Source organism: Erpetoichthys calabaricus, chromosome 16 (genome assembly GCF_900747795.2).
Source record: "Erpetoichthys calabaricus chromosome 16, fErpCal1.3, whole genome shotgun sequence".
NCBI classification, from domain to species: Eukaryota; Metazoa; Chordata; class Cladistia; order Polypteriformes; family Polypteridae; genus Erpetoichthys; species Erpetoichthys calabaricus.
Window position 1 is genome coordinate 95226241 of NC_041409.2, and position 16853 is coordinate 95243093.

A 16853-nucleotide genomic window follows, 5' to 3' on the forward strand; every position below is an offset into this window, starting at 1 on the left:
AAGCTGACAATCCTCTTCCCTTTGGGAACCAAAAAAAAAACTGCACTCTCTTTTGGAGCTGGACTCCCTGAACAAGTTCTAAGTTCTATTCTGCCAAGCTAAGCTCTGTGCCAGTGACAAAGCCCAGTCAGAGAAGACTGAGAAAGCAGCATTACTTTCAGAAGGGAACATTAGAGCCTATAATATTATGCAAGAAAGAGTAATGCTTTTAACTTTTGAGGTTCCAGAGGGTACAGCAATGAGACTAACAGATAACTGAGGAAGAAAGTATCACGCCAAGGGTAAAGAACCATGTAGCAAAGAGAAAGAGTGCACTCCAATGCAAGAAGAGTCCTCCACTTGAACCTAGAGCACCAACAGCAACACCTTCACACAACATCAGGCACCATCCTTAAAGGTTTAGCATTGTGAAATTGATTATTTGTGCCAAGTTGAATTAGAAATCTAAATAGCTAGTAAACAGCCAGCTTTTGTGCTATATGTTTGTCTGTCTTATATGTCTTGCATTCTGTCTTTTCTGTCAACATATCATACTCAATGGGTATTGCACTGTGAGTTATTTAATTTTCATTTTTGCAAGTCAAATACAATACCTTTTGTAATTAGTGCATGATGTGTGAAAGCAGAAACAACTTGAAAAGAAATCTTTCTATTTTTTGCAGGAATACAGTATCTTGATTTTATTTGAACTTCACAAGTTCCTAAAGTTAATACAGTACACTATGAAAAAAACAAATCAACAATTAATGGTAAATGGCATCCAGACAACCAGAATGTCATAAACTGACAGACAAATGAAAGAGAAAGTGAAACTTAGCTTCTCATCAACAACAGTTTTCTAACCATTCAGAAATGGATCACGTTCTGCTCTTCCACGAGATGACACAAAGAGTGTAGAAGAAAGCAAAGAGGTAATTGGGATGCGTGTTGCTTTGCATTTGTGCTATTTGGAAATCTGCTACCAAACTGAGAATGAATTAACGAAAGAAGCCATCAGGCTTTAAGTGAGTAGAACTCCCTCTTCTAAAGCCAAAGAGTGGCCATGTTAAAATGGATCCCCTCTACTATGTATCCATACTGGACGATGGGTAACTACTGCTCAAAACTGACCTTCTTGTAGCAACACACTCACCTTCAACAGTCACTGTTACAGCACTGCTGTTCTTTGAGAAATGTGGAGAATCAGCTTTGTAGGCACTGCACAGGTACACTCCACTGTCAGACTCAGTTACAGCCTCAAATTTGTATGTATTTTCAGTAAATTTTTCAAAGTGCTCATCTCTGGCTTTCTTATCCCTTTTGTACCATCGATATTTCCAGCCTGTAAAGCTGCCATCAATTTTGCAGTCCAGTTTCACTCTGTCTCCAATGTACACATATGTATTGCTTGGTGTCAGTGTCGCCATTGGGCTTTCTGCAGAAGAGAAGAAATCAGAATTATAGTCTGACACGAACCTGACAGATATAAGCAAAGCTTTTGCTGTTATTTAGAAACAGTACTGTAGTTTAGTAGTACATTAGTAGTGTAGTTTTCAAATATTCTTTCTAGTTTTATTCTTTATTGCACATGCAGTATTGAAAAATATTTAAAAAAATAATTCAACAGAATTATGTCGTATTAACAGAAAAACAGTAGGACTCACTGTGAAAAATGAAAAGAAAGGACAAGAAGAAGAAGGATGGGGTGCCCAGTTTATTATCACCTTCATATTTATCCTCCACCTTGTTTGTTTACTGAAGTCATATCTCCATTTTGGACAACATAGTGGTATACCGACAAGTGCTGCTACCTCCAGGATACTGTTTCATATCCTAGCCCAGTCATTGTCTTTGTTGAGGTTACATGTTCTCCCATGACTATGGGGTGTTTCTCCAAATGTTCCAGTTTTCCTCCCTACACTCAAGAGCCAGGTGTTTTGGGCTGATTGCAAAATTCAAACTGGCCTTGTGAAAGTGAGTGCGTGAACAGTAAACATTAGACAAACTCTAACTAATATAGGGAAATGGACCATTTTAATTCACATTAGATTAATGAAGTCAGAGTGAAATCTATCATAAACTATCTATTATCTATAAACAACACAAATTTGTTACATTTTTATTTATTCATTTAATTTAAATAGCTACTTACAAGCTTTGCTTCGATGGGATTAATGAACTCTCAATTTGCAAAGCATGCTGCCTATTCATTAATGTCCTCTAAATCTACTTCTACTTCCTTAAAAACATTTTACATAACTGGTCAAAGTGCAGTGCTAACTACTGAAAATAACAAAGAGCTTTTTGCTAAGAAGAACATTCCCTGCCTGGCACCATGAATAATCTAACCCAAACAGATAACAATCTATTTCATTCTTCTCTCTCTGTTGACAGAAGCAGAAATAACCCCTGAGACGGCTCTCAGTAATGTCTTTGACACATCATGCTGTGTACTTTTAAGTTGTAATTTCTACAGTTTCCCACCTGTGCTCTTTCAATCAGTGCATGGGCCACTTATTATGTTTTGTGTTCTTATTCTTCAGAAGGCAAATTTCTCCTTCATGAAGATTCCAGTAACTCATATTCCACTTGCAACGCTGAGTGTAGAAAGATAAACACGTCTCTAACAGGTCCAAAACTTGCACTCTACTCCACTGACTTCCATGTAGATCCTTGTCAATAAAGTCTCCTGAGTGAGGTGCAACATCAGTCTTCTGAGTCAGAAGTGTAGTAAGTGAGAAGACATGATGGATCCACAGATAGAGGGACAAGAGACCTTGCATTTATGATTGCAGTAACTTTAGCCTTTATGGTACATACGTAGGACATCATGAAAGAGACACAAGTTCTCTTGTTTTAGCATAAATTCCAGAATTCTAAAAAACACTCCCACTATTCTCTCCCAGGATCCTCTTAAACTCATCTCCATTCCTGAGAGGAATGATGAGGGTTAAATTTCCATGCTCATGTTTGCCACCTGAGGCCATGCTACCTAACCACATGCAATAGCCTCAAGCACAATAAGCAATTCATAGTGGATTCTATGATGGAGAGCTACCCAGAGCCTGCTGTAGTAAATATAGTTGGTATATGGTTATTCTGGTCAAATGCTGTGTTTGTTTGTTGCTAAACATACCTTTTTGTACCATGGGCAAATAACTCCAGGTTTGTGTAGTCTGTTCGGCTCACATTGTTTCTTAAGCCCTAGTCTTTGTCTATGTGTTCATGGGCAAACATTACTCTTGTTCTGATGTTCTTTCTTGTCGACAAAGATTTCTTCCTGGTATACCTCTCATGTAGATCTTATTTGTGCAGTCTCTTTCTAATGGGAGACTGGTGCATTTTGTCATCAACTGTGACAACAGCTACCTAGACATCCCTTGATGAAATTCTTGGGCTTTTATAGAGTTTTTTCAGAATTTTGCATTCTCCTCTGAAACTGAACTTGCTAGGGTGGCCTGGCCTGGACAGCTTGGTAGTTTGAAATATTCTGCAGTTGTAGATGATCATACAGAATGTGGAATTGTTGATTTCCAATTGTTTGGAGACCTTTTTAAATCCCTTCCCAGACTCATAGGCATCTATAACCTTCTTTCTAAAGATCTAAGAGAGTTCTTTCGATATTGGCATATTGGTAACATACATAACACACATTTCATCAATGAAAAGCAAACCAAACTGAATGTCTGAGGTTTAAATAAGACAGCTTCATGTAGTGCACCTAATGAAACTTAACACTAGAATCTCTGAAATCTATGAAAAAACCATTAAATTAATTAAGTCAGAATAAAATCTAATTCTTCACTCAGCTAGCTCCCCTCTTATTGGCAACATTTACAGAAGCTAGAGACAACCAAATACTACCTCAGACATTTCGTCAAGCATTAATCACCGTCTTTCCTAAACAAAATAAGGACTTGTTACAATGTGTATCATATAAACCAATTTCACTCCTGAATAATGATGTTAAGATACTCTCAAAAATTCTAGCTAGAAGGATGGAGAAAGTGCTGTCCTCGGTAATATCACAGGATCAAACTGGATTTATTAAAGGTCGACACCTATCTTCCAATCTCCGACGCCTGTTTAATGTAATATATTCATCAGCAAAATCAAACACCCCAGAGATATTACTATCATTAGATGCAGAAAAAGCATTTGATATGATTGAATGGAGCTACCTTTTCACTGCATTTGAGAAATTTGGGTTTGGCCCGAATATTTGTGCATGGATCAAACTACTGTATACCAATCCAGAAGCTTCAGTTTGTATTAACAACATTTGTTCAGACTACTTTAAGCTAGAACGTGGCACCAGACAAGGATGTCCCTTGTCACCACTGCTGTTTGCAATCACCATTGAACCACTGGCGGTTCACTGTCGAAATTCTTATCAGATAAAGGGGATTATCAGAGAAGGACTGGAACAGAAAATCTCTCTATATACAGATGATATGGTTTTATATATATCAGACCCAGAAAACACTGTGCCTGCAGTTTTAACAGCACTCACAGAATTTCAAAAGATATCTGGTCTCAGAATTAATCTGAATAAAAGTATACTCTTTCCAGTGAATTCACAAGCATATAATATTAGATTGGACACCCTACCTTTTATCATAGCAGATCAATTTAAATACTTAGGGGTAAATATCACAAGTAAACATAAAGCTCTTTATCAACAAAATTTTGCCGTCTGTATGGAAAAAATTAAGCAAGACTTGCATAGATGGTCAACACTTCATCTCACTCTAGCCGGAAGAATAACGTTGTTAAGATGAATATCCTTCCTAAACTTCTTTTTTTATTTCAAAACATTCCAATATATATCAATAAATTGTTTTTTAAACAATGAGATTCAACAATAACCTCATTCATTTGGAACTCAAAACACCCACATATCCAAAGAACGACCCTACAAAGACCTCAGGCAGAAGGTGGCATGGCTTTACCTAATTTTCAGTTTTATTACTGGGCAGCAAACGTACAAGCCATAAAAACCTGGACACAAAAAAATGAACATACACAGGCTTGGTCCGCAATAGAAGTAAAATCCTGTAGTACCTCTTTATACTCCCTGCTCTGCGCTCCAATAAATGCAAGTTATCGCAAATATACTAATAACCCAATTGTGCTTTACTCACTCAGAATATGGAACCAACTTAGAAAGAATTTTAAGATGGAAAATCTTTTATCCGTGGCACCTCTGCAAGAGAACCACTTCTTTCAACCCTCGCAAACATATCCAGTTTTTAATACCTGGAAAAGATTTGGGATTAAAATGCTCAGAGATCTTTATATAGACAACATATTTGCATCTTTTGAACAATTATGTTCCAAATTCAACCTCCCAGCTACACATTTCTTTCACTATCTTCAAATTAGAAACTTTGTCAAACAGAAACTGCCCGATTTTCCTCACCTCGTACCCTCCACCATGCTGGAAAAAATATTGCTTAATTTCGAGGAATTAAACACCATTTCCGCATTATATAAAATCTTATTAGAGTCCCTACCTTTCAAAGACCCAAGAGGACATTGGGAAAAGATGCTCTTAATCAATATATCAGAAAAGGAGTGGAAGGTAGCAATGCAGAGAATTCACTGGAGCTCCATATGTGCAAAACATAGAATTATTCAACTAAAAATTATATATCGAGCTCATCTGTCTCGCTTAAAACTGTCCAAAATGTTTTCAGGGCAAGATCCAACCTGCGAACGCTGCAACCAAGCTCCTGCCTCACTGGGTCATATGTTTTGGGCCTGCACCAAACTAACATCATTTTGGACCAAAATTTTTAAGTGCCTTTCAGACAGCCTTGTGGTCACAATCCCTCCTAACCCATTAACAGCTGTGTTCGGGGTTCTTCCAGACGGACTTGAAGCAGAGAAGGACAAGCAAACGGTGATTGCATTCACTACACTTTTGGCACGCAGACTTATTCTGTTAAATTGGAAGAATCCTAACTCTCCTCTATTAAGTCAGTGGGAAACCGATGTTTTATATTATTTGAAATTGGAAAAAATCAAATTCTCAGTTAGAGGATCTGTACAGAATTTTTTCAAAACCTGGCAGGATCTAATCAATAATATTTTAGAATAAGATAAAATAATTATTACTGTTTTATTTCCCTTCTCCATTTTTTTTTTTATTTATTTATTTTTTTAACCTATATATATTTCTTCCTTTCTTTTGTTTATTTTTGCCCTATTAAAAAGCCCTAAGTAATTCTCCTTTGGCTAAGCTCTCCTTCTCAAGGGTGGGGTTTGATTTGTCTTTAATTCTTTTTTGTTATGAATTAAACTATATGTATGGAATGATTACAATAAAATTAATAAATAAAAAATAATAAAAAAAGGAATAAAATCTATTTGCAGTAAACACAAATTGGTTGCATTTTTTCTTATCCAGTTAATTTTAATAACTACTTACAAGCTTTGCTTTGATAGGATTAACAAACACACTCTCAACTGGTGAAGCATCCTGTCTACTCACTAACTCACTGTAATTCTACTTCTGCTTCTTAAAAGAAGTGGTGAGGCAGGCTTGTGCTGTTATGCATCTAAAATCTGGAACAGCTTACCGATAGAAATTTGCCAGGCTAATATGGTGGAGCATTTTAAGAAACTGCTAAAAACCCATAATTTTAACATGTCTTTCTCATGGCTTCATTTTAATGTAATCCTGATATCCTGTATATGCATTTAATTATAATTTTTTATCATGGCTCCACAATCCTTACTAACCCCTACATTCTCTGCTGTTCTTTTTCCGGTTTTCTGTTTGCCACCACCACCAGATGAAGGACCCATGCAGTCCCTACATTGATGGATCGAAGGCCAGATGTCCACATGACCACCATCATCTAATTCTTCCATGTGAAGCCTGAAAACCATGAGGACTGATATAGATCATTTCTGTTATGTAGAATGCCCAGTTGGGGCTGGGTGGTCTCATGGCCTTGGAACCCCTGCAGATTGTACTTTTTTTCTCCAGTCCTCTGGAGTTTTTTTTTGTTTTTTCTGTCCTCCTGGCCAGTGGACATTACTTTATGCTTTCTTTCTTAGTATTTCTTTTTAATACATTTTTCTTTCTTTCTTCGTCTTGTAAAGCACTTTGAGCTATATCATTTGTATGAAAATGTGCTATATAAATAAATGTTGTTGTTGTTGTTGCTGTTGCTTCCTTAAAAATTATTAATATAACTAGTCAAGATGCAGTGCTAACTATTGAGGATAACAAAGAGCTGTTCTGCTAGGTAGAACACTCCCTGCCTGGCACAAACAAATTACAAGTTATTTCATTTTTTACTCTCTGTTGATAGAAGCAAAATAACCTCTTAGACAGCTCTGAATAATGTCTTTGAGACATCATGCTGCACATTTTGAAGTTGTACATTCTGCAATTTCACACCTGTGCTCTTTTACCTCACTGACGAGGTAAAAATGACTTGACTTAACTTGCTCTTTTAACCATTGCCATTGGTTATTTATTATGTGTTGTTTGCTTATTCTTCAGAAGTTCAATATCTCCTTACTGAAGTTTCCAATAACATATATTCCTCTTGCAGAACTGGTGGAGTGTAAAAAGATAATCATCTTTCCAAAAGGTCCAAAACTTGCACTCTTCTCCACTGAATTTTATGTAGATCCTTGTCATTAGAGTCTCCTGACCAAGGTGCAACATCAATCTTCTGAGTAAGAACTGTAGAATGTTTGAGAAGAAATGACAAATACACAGAAGGAAGAACAAGACACCTGTCGTTAATGATTTCAGCAAGTTTCAGCCACTAAGGAATATTTGACATCATGAAAGAGATGGCAAGTTTTGCTTTAGCATAAATTACAGAATTCTAGAAAAACACTCCCATTATTCTCCCCAACCTGCTACTAAACTCTTCTCCATTTATGAGCAGAATGATGAGGGCTTAATTCACATACTCATCCTTGCCACCTAAGGTGATCTCCTCGTTGCCTCACCCATAATCCTCAAACACCCTCTAGAACAATAAATAATTCATAGTGGATTATATGATGGTAAATTGGCCAGGGTCTGCTGCAGCAATGGATCCCCGAACCATAATATTTCAATGATTCATAGTTGGTATCTGGTTGTTCTCGTCAAATGCCAAACATACCTTCTGGTACTGTGGCCAAATAACTCTAGCTTTGTCTCGTCTGTTCAGTTTGCATTCTTTCTTAAGTCCCAGTCTTTGCCTAGGTGTTCATGAGCATAAACTTTACTCTTGCGCTTATGTTCTTTCTGGTCAGCAAAGTTTTCCTTCTGGTATACCTCTCAAAATAGATTTAATTTGTGCAGGCGTTTATTGCATTTTCCTCTGTCACACACTTGCGCTTAGAGGGCAGCCAAAGGGACCAGTTTTAAGTGGAATATCAAGAGACGGGGGGTTGGAATAGGGTACTAATCCTTTTCTTCCTCTTCCTACAGACCAGCAGAAGAATAAACCTTGTTTTCCACTCCAGTCCCTTCCGAATAACATAATTTCCCGCTCCCCAAAGATGCCGTCACTTTCTGGCTTCCTCCAATGACGTCACTTCCAGTCCTGCTCTGATGACATCACCTCTGGCTCCCTTTAATGACGTTACTTACGCTTCCTCCTAAAATCTGTTTTTCCTTCCTGCCACCATCACATATACTGTAAAGAACTGATCTACTGTACTTCATTGTTGAATGTATTTTGATACATAACAACCTGAACCAGTCTTTTTTTTACTACTCATCAGCTGGACATTATACAGGGAAGCTTCCCCAACTCTTATTTTTTGTTTCTGCCTGCTTATTCCTTACACCTTTCAGACTGAACTTCCTGGGGTGGCCTGGCTTGGACAATTTGGCAGTTTGAAATTTTCTGCAGTTGTAGATGATCATCCAAATAGTTCAATGGTTGATTTTCACTTGTTTAGAGACCTTTTTAAATCTCTTCTCAGACTCATATACATATGTAACCTTCTTTCTGAAAGCTTCAGACAGCTCTTTTGGTATCAGCATGGTGACAACACACATTTCAGCGGCAAAAAGAAAACCAAAGTGAATGAATGTCTGAGATTTAAATAAGACAGGTTGATGTATGGTGAATCACATGTGTGTGCTGCTGATTTTCTCAAATCTCTTTTCTCTATCCATATGTCCATACTGAATGGAGGTTAAACCTTTTCCTGTAGATGTTTTTTTTTGTTTTTGGCTTTATATGATTTGACTTACAAAAGGCATACTTTGTGCTAATCCTTGACATCAAGACTGGTCTCAAATCTACCGTCTACCATCCATTTTTCTTAATCCTGCCTTACATTACAAGTCCTCTTTTCTTTCTCACTATCCCAGAGAAATAATCATTTTTAAATATGCACGCAAGTGCTGAGGCTAATAAGTTGCTCTTTGCTGTGGAAGCGGTGTGACTACAAGAGATGCAGAAGCAGCTACATCTGAACTGGCAATGGTTTTTTAGTTTTTCGGGGATGATCTATCCATGCAGATGAGCTAGGTGATTGAGTGTTTCAATCAATCACACTTGCTAGCAGCATTGGAAACATCACAACACTCATTATAACTGACCTGTAAAGCTCAAAATGAGAAAACAAGTTATTCAGCTCACCATAACAGGCGATTCTAGGGATTCTTGAGGCACCAAGCAAAAAACTTCATGATGCCCTTCAACTCACCGTCCCCTGAGCCCTGACATGGTAAAATTAATTCCCATTATTTTAGCAATATAAGTCAATAATATCAACAGGGAGAATTTAATAAACACAAATCCTTTATTTTAATATTGTCAAAAACAGATTACATAAATAAAACAACACAATTAATCCAACATAATATCTCCTACTATGCTTTTTCTGCTGCTTGCTGCTCATCTGTGCCACCCGATCCTCCCGTCTCACCTTCTCCTCTCTGCTGTGCTGCTCCTCTACTACTATCAGATAAGTATTGCTCTCTACTATGCTAAAATACTCTCGTGACAAACTCCTTCATATTAAACAGTTTGTCCAGAGCAAATGGTCAGACTGGAATGTCCTGAAATACAATGGTATTGTGCGGCACCCGAAATATTTACATCGTGGGTCAGGTGGCCACCACAGCCAGGCTGCGAATGAAAAGCTCACCGGCAGCATTTGCTCAGGAATATGTCCTTCTACTCATGGCTTTGGAAATAGGAGTGTCAGTGTGCCATATCTGTAATATGTTAAAATAAACTCTGGTCATGGATCTGCGCACAACAATCCCACATTGGCTAATATTGCACTGTTTAACTCAAGATCTGTTAATGGCAAAGCACTGGTGCTATCAGAATTCATTACAGACTCACACCTTGACTTGCTATGCTAAACAGAAACTTGGCAAAAACCAAATGATTTTACATCTGTTACGGAGGTGACCCCACCCAGATACATTCACTTCACAGAGCCTCACAGCTCAAAACAAGGCAGAGGAGAAGCAGTAATTGCTAGATCGAAGTTAAACATCAAAAGAATCCCCATTGATGGTCCTTTGTCTTTCATGTGTTTGGCTCTTAAGCTAATAACAAAATCTGGTCCTGTCTCACTTATTGCCATCTATCGTCCCCCGAAATACATTGCGTCTTTTTTATCTGATCTGACTGAATTATTAACCCACTTAAGTTCACTTTCCCAAAGAGTCATTCTTCTTGGCAATTTCAACATCCATATTGACATTACTACATGTGAATTGAGAAATTAATTCCTGTCCTTACTGGACTGTTCTGACTTGGTGCAGCATGTTGATTTTCCCACCCACTCTGGTGGTCATATACTGGACCTGATCTGCACATCTGGATTATCTGTCGGCAACACTTATAGCAGTGATACTCTCTGACCATAAAGCAGTGCTTTTCACTGTCTCATTACCTCTCCCTTCTCTTACCTGTAAGTGTCAAATTTCATTCCGAAACGTTAAAAAAATCTGTCCCTCTGTTCTTGCTGGATCCATTTCTGATCTTTTTCTGTCTTCTCCTATTCCACCAACACTAGATATTCTTGTTGACCACTATAACTCAGCCCTTCATTCAGCAATCGATAAAACAGCTCCTTTAAAACATAAGGAGGTTTCCTTTAAGTGTTCAGCTCCATGGTATAATTCAGAGCTATGATCTATGAAAGCAACAGGCCGACGCCTTGAGAGAATGTAACGTAAGACTGGCCTCACTGTTCACATCCAGGCTTTCTCTGACCATCAAAGGGCTTACAGGGATGCACTAACTGCAGCCAAGAACACAAATTATGGCAGAATAATAGAAAGTGGCCATGATAACCCAAGGGTTGTGTTCTCTGTAGTTAATAAATTACTTCAACCTGCATCTGGCCTAATTACCTCCTCTACTGAAGTCTGTGAAAAATTCTTCCAGTTTTTCCGCAATAGAATTAAAGATCTAAATAATTAATCTAACATAAATCCATCATCCATTTACAGTATATCCTTCCCTGCCTTTCCACTCCATCCAGCTCCTTTTCTAAATTTTCAGCAGTCATATCGGCATTTGTTAATGACCTGCTTTGTAAGATGAGGCCAGCTACTTGTGTACTGGACCCCATTTCCACCACACTTCTTAAATCCTGCCTTCATGCCATTATCCCAACTGTTAAGACAATAATCAATACATCCCTTGATGCTGGGTTTGTGCCAGACACTTTTAAAATCGCTTCTGTAACCCCATGTTAAAAAAGTCTGGTCTTGATAGTGACGATCTTAACAATTTACGGCCTATTTCCCACTTACTTTTTCTGTCAAAAGTTCTTGAGCGTGTTGTAGCCTCCCAGCTCACCAATTACTTAACCTCTAATAATTTGATGGAACCCTTTCAGTCTGGTTTCAGGGCGCAGCACATCTGTGAAACTGCTCTTCTTCGGATAACCAATGATTTGCTTATAGCAGCAGACTCTGGACAAACCAGCATATTAATTCTGTTAGACCTCAGTGCAGCACTTGACACTGTCAGACATGACATTCTACTGTCCAGAATGGAGAACATACTGGGTATCTCTGGCACTGCCCTCCAGTGGTTCAAATCTTATCTGACTGATAGGCAAGAGTTTGTTAGTCTTGGCAACAGCAGATCCAGCTCAGCGCCAGTCACACAAGGAGTTCCTCAGGGCTCTGTCCTCGGCCCTCTTCTCTTCTGTTTTTATGTGCTTCCCCTTGGCCATATTATTGGTAGCTATGGACTGGGTTATCATTTTTATACAGACACTCAACTCTATTTCAATGTCAAAAGTGCAACTTCATCAGAGTTTTCTCAGCTCACAACTTCCCTCAGTGAAATTAAAACCTGGACTGAGCAGAACACTTTAAAATTAAATTGCAACAAAACTGAATTCCTGCAAATTGGCACTAAAGCAGTACTTAAGAAAATGAGCTCCTTTTCAGTCACTCTTGATGGTGATCTCATCAGACCTTCTTCTGATGCAAAGAATCTTGGTGTCATTTTTGATTCCTCCCTTCCTTATTCCGCCCACATAAACCACATTAAGAAACTTTCTTACTTTCACCTCCGTAACATATCCTGTGTTCGCTCATTCCTCTCCTTTTCTAATGAGAAACTTGTCCATGCTTTTATCACATCCTGCATCGATTATTGTAACTTGCTGCTGGCAGGTGCCCCTTCTAATTTCATATCACAGCTCCAGTTGATTCAAAACTCTGCTGCAAGAGTCCTTACTCGAACCAACAACAGCGAGCACATCACAGCCATCCTGCTTCGCCTTCACTGGCTCCCTGTGTCTTACAGGATTGAATATAAAATTCTATTAATGACCTACAAAGCTTTAAATGGCCTCACACCGGACTACGTCAGTGACCTTCTCCATCGCTCTGCTCCTGTTTGCCTACTAAGGTCCTATGATTCTGGTAATCTTGTTGTGCCTCACACTAACCTGCACTCTATGGGTAACAGGGCCTTCAGCTCCATAGCACGTGGACTTTGGGATGACATCCCGAAATTAATTAGATCAGCTGACTCCATTCATTCTAATAAAAAACAACTTAAAACTCATCTATTTAGGAAGTCTTTTAACTTAACTTAACATTCTGCCTTTTTTTTCAGTTTACCTCTCTGTCCAGTGTCTGTTATATCACAAATTAGGATATTTGTTAGGTTTTCTTTTAGCATTGAATTTAGTATTTTACACTGGTTTATTGTCCTTTATTCTATTTAATGCTTTGTTATCTGTTTCATTGTTCTATTCAGGAAAATATTTGTATCCAATGTTACATATATCCTGCTGTATTTTTTCTAAGACTCTGTGAAGCACCTTGAGCATGGGAAAGGCGTTATAATAATAAAATGTATTATTATTATTATTAACATTTGTATGGAAAATAGTAAAACAATAATAATCAAATAAAGTAAATTTTAAATGAAAAACTAAATAAAATAAAAAAATAAATGTGAGGTATGCATGATAATACAAAATATATACAAATTGTACATCATAATATTTAAATAAATAAATAAATATGTGCATATAATAGAAATTAAATAAAAAGGCTCATAAAGGTATTACTGATCACTGTTTGCAGGCCACTATGTCCTCTGGGTCCAAAGACCTTTGAATTTTGTTGTCTATTGAAAGTAGTGCTTGGGCTGAAAGCCTCCTGGTAGCTCTCAAGTAAGATGTAATCAGCTTTAAAGATGAAAAACTTCTTTCACCAGAGGCAACAGTGACAGGAGGAGCCAAAAGGAGATGCAGTCCTATATTTACATTTCCGTAGAGGCCCAGCAGCTGTTCACTGTACACGCAGTTCAGTATGTCACTTTGGTGACATTTGATAATTGGTCAGGAAAAATAGCCGCCGTGATGTCACTTCCGGCGCACGCCCTGATGAAACTTCCAACACTCCCTGATGACATCACTATCAGTCCTATGTTGATGACATTGTTTCCGTCCCACAGCATCGACATCATATCCCGCCAACCATTTCCTGTTCCCATTTTTTTTCTATATATAAACGCCATCTTTTAATGTACCATTTATCAACTGCTATATACACTTGCTTTTGATCAACTAAACATCTTTTTTTTGTGGTTTTATATACGGGGACGGTCCCCAAAACTTTATTTATGTGATGCTTCTTTTTATTTCAAGAAGACAATTCATCACAATTGGCGTAGCCAGCAGGATTGACTGTTCGAAAAGATGACTGAAGAACAGGACCTAAATACTGTTTTATCCACCATAATCGGAGAACTACATACCCTGAAGGTACAGATGGGCAAGACTCAGACCCAGCTCGCCAAATCCAAGGCTCGGGCTGCAGCTGCAGTCCCCTCTCAGCTCACTTATTTAACTGAGGGGGATGACATTGAGTCATATTTTTTGATTTTTGAATGCACCGCTAAGTGGAACACATGGCCGAGGTCGGAATGGGTGTACCTACTGGCTCCCTACCTGAAGGGGATGGCACAGAGGGCTTATTATGGCCTAACTGAGGAACAGCCAGCTGATTATGTCACTGAAAACTGAAGTGTTTAAATGCTATGGCGTTTCTCCGGCACAGCAGGTGAAAGAATGGAGGGAGTGGCAATTTTAACCCAGAACGGCCTCTTCGTACCCAGGCTTTTGAAGCATGGAGTAAGGTTTGTTGCTGGCTAAGGCCAGACATAAATAATTCTCAAAAAATGGCAGAAATTCTGGCTTGCAAGATGCCAACGTGGAGCTACCCGGGTTTAGCACAGTTAGAGCGGACAGAGATGCAAGTACCTGTGGTAAGCACAAAGGAGGAGGACTCGCTCTCTATGTTAATACACGGTGGTGTCACTCTGGACATGTTAACGTCAAAATCTCCACTTGCTGCAGGGATATCGAACTGTTGGCCGTAAGTTTACGTCCCTACTATTTGCCCAGAGAGTTTGGACACGTCATTGTTGTTATTGTATACATTCCTCCTCGGGCAGACGTGGAGTCAGCGAGTGACATCATCCATTCCGCTGTTGCTAAGTTACAAACGCAGCACCCTGAGGCGCTTGTGCTAATCGCTGGAGACTTTAACCATGTGACGCTGGACAAAACATTACCTGCATTCTCCCAGTATGTGGACTGTAACACCCGGGGAAATAAGACTATTGATTTACTGTATGCAAACGTTAAAGACGCATACAGCGCCACCCCGCTGCCTGCGCTTGGGAAAGGAGATCATAACCTGGTTCAGCTTCAGCCTCACTATAAACCAAAAGTTAGAGTCCTACCTACAACCACACGATCATTCAGGAAGTGGACCCTGGAGGCTGAGAATACTCTGAGAGAACTTTTTGGAACTACAGACTGGGATATCCTGCAGGGATCTCATAATGAGAACATTGAGGAAGTTGTTGACTGCACTACTGACTACATCAACTTCTGTATGGACATTGTAGTTCCAGTAAGAACAGTACGCTGCTATGCTAACAACAAGCCATGGATTACAAGTGACATCAAGGGCCTTTTGAATCAGAAGAAAAGGGCTTTTAAAGACGGTGATCAGCATGAGCTCAAGTGCGTGCAGAAGGAACTCCGAGTCCAACTCAGGGCGGCGAAGGAGCAGTACAGGAGAAAGCTGGAGCAGAAGTTGCAGAATAACAGCATGAAGGAAGTGTGGGATGGGATGAAGATCATCACTGGCTGCAGCTCGAAGCGGGGTACCACCATTGAGAGAGACGTGAAGAGAGCAAACCAAATGAACAACTTTTTTAACAGGTTTGACCACCCTAACCCACTCTCACTCTCACCTCGGAGTATTGCACCCTCCACACATCCTTCTGCTGATACCAGCATAGGAAAAACATCCCCACCCATAATAACAACAGCGCAAGTGAGCAGAGAGCTGAGGAGACTTCGTGCCAGCAAAGCAGCGGGTCCAGATGGAGTATCGCCACGACTGCTGAAGGTCTGTGCATCGGAGCTGGGGGGTCCTCTACAGCGCATCTTCAACCTGAGCCTGGAACAGGGGAGAGTCCCGAGGCTTTGGAAAACATCTTGTATCACCCCAGTCCCAAAGGTATCACGTCCTAGTGAGCTGAATGACTTTCGGCCTGTTGCTCTGACATCACATGTGATGAAGACCATGGAGAGGCTGCTGCTTCACCACCTTAGGCCACAGGTTCAACACGCCCTTGACCCTCTGCAGTTTGCATATCAGGAGAAGGTGGGAGCGGAAGATGCCATCATCTATATGCTACACCGATCCCTCTCTCACTTGGACAGAGGCAGTGGTGCTGTAAGAATTATGTTTCTAGACTTCTCTAGCGCCTTCAACACAATCCAACCTCTGCTCCTTAGGGACAAGCTGACAGAGATGGGATTAGATTCATACCTAGTGGCATGGATCGTGGACTATCTTAAAGACAGACCTCAGTATGTGCGTCTTGGGAACTGCACGTCTGACATTGTGGTCAGCAACACAGGAGCGCCACAAGGGACTGTACTTTCTCCGGTCCTGTTCAGCCTATATACATCGGACTTCCAATACAACTCGGAGTCCTGCCATGTGCAAAAGTTCGCTGATGACACTGCTATCGTGGGCTGTATCAGGAATGGGCTGGAGGAGGAGTATAGGGACCTAATCAATGACTTTGTTAAATGGTCCGACTCAAACCACCTACACCTGAACACCAGCAAAACCAAGGAGCTGGTGGTGGATTTTAGGAGGCCCAGACCCCTCATAGACCCAGTGATCATCAAAGGTGACTGTGTGCAGATGGTGCAGACCTATAAATATCTGGGAGTGCAGCTGGATGATAAATTAGACTGGACTGCCAATACTGATGCGCTGTGCAAGAAAGGACAAAGCCGGTTATACTTCCTTAGAAGGCTGGCTTCCTTCAACATCTGCAATAAGATGCTGCAGATGTTCTATCAAACAG

The 16853-nt window shown here is 39.6% G+C and overlaps 1 protein-coding gene across 1 annotated transcript in view; it reads right to left on the reverse strand.

Moving 5' to 3' along the window:
• The window catches only part of LOC114666807 (leukocyte immunoglobulin-like receptor subfamily A member 1), a 62218-nt gene that overhangs the window by 36667 nt on the left and 8698 nt on the right, over positions 1–16853 (reverse strand). The window contains exon 3 of the mRNA XM_051919753.1: positions 1133–1414. Within this exon, the coding sequence (XP_051775713.1) occupies positions 1133–1414 (282 nt within the window). The remainder of the gene's footprint in view (positions 1–1132; positions 1415–16853) is intronic.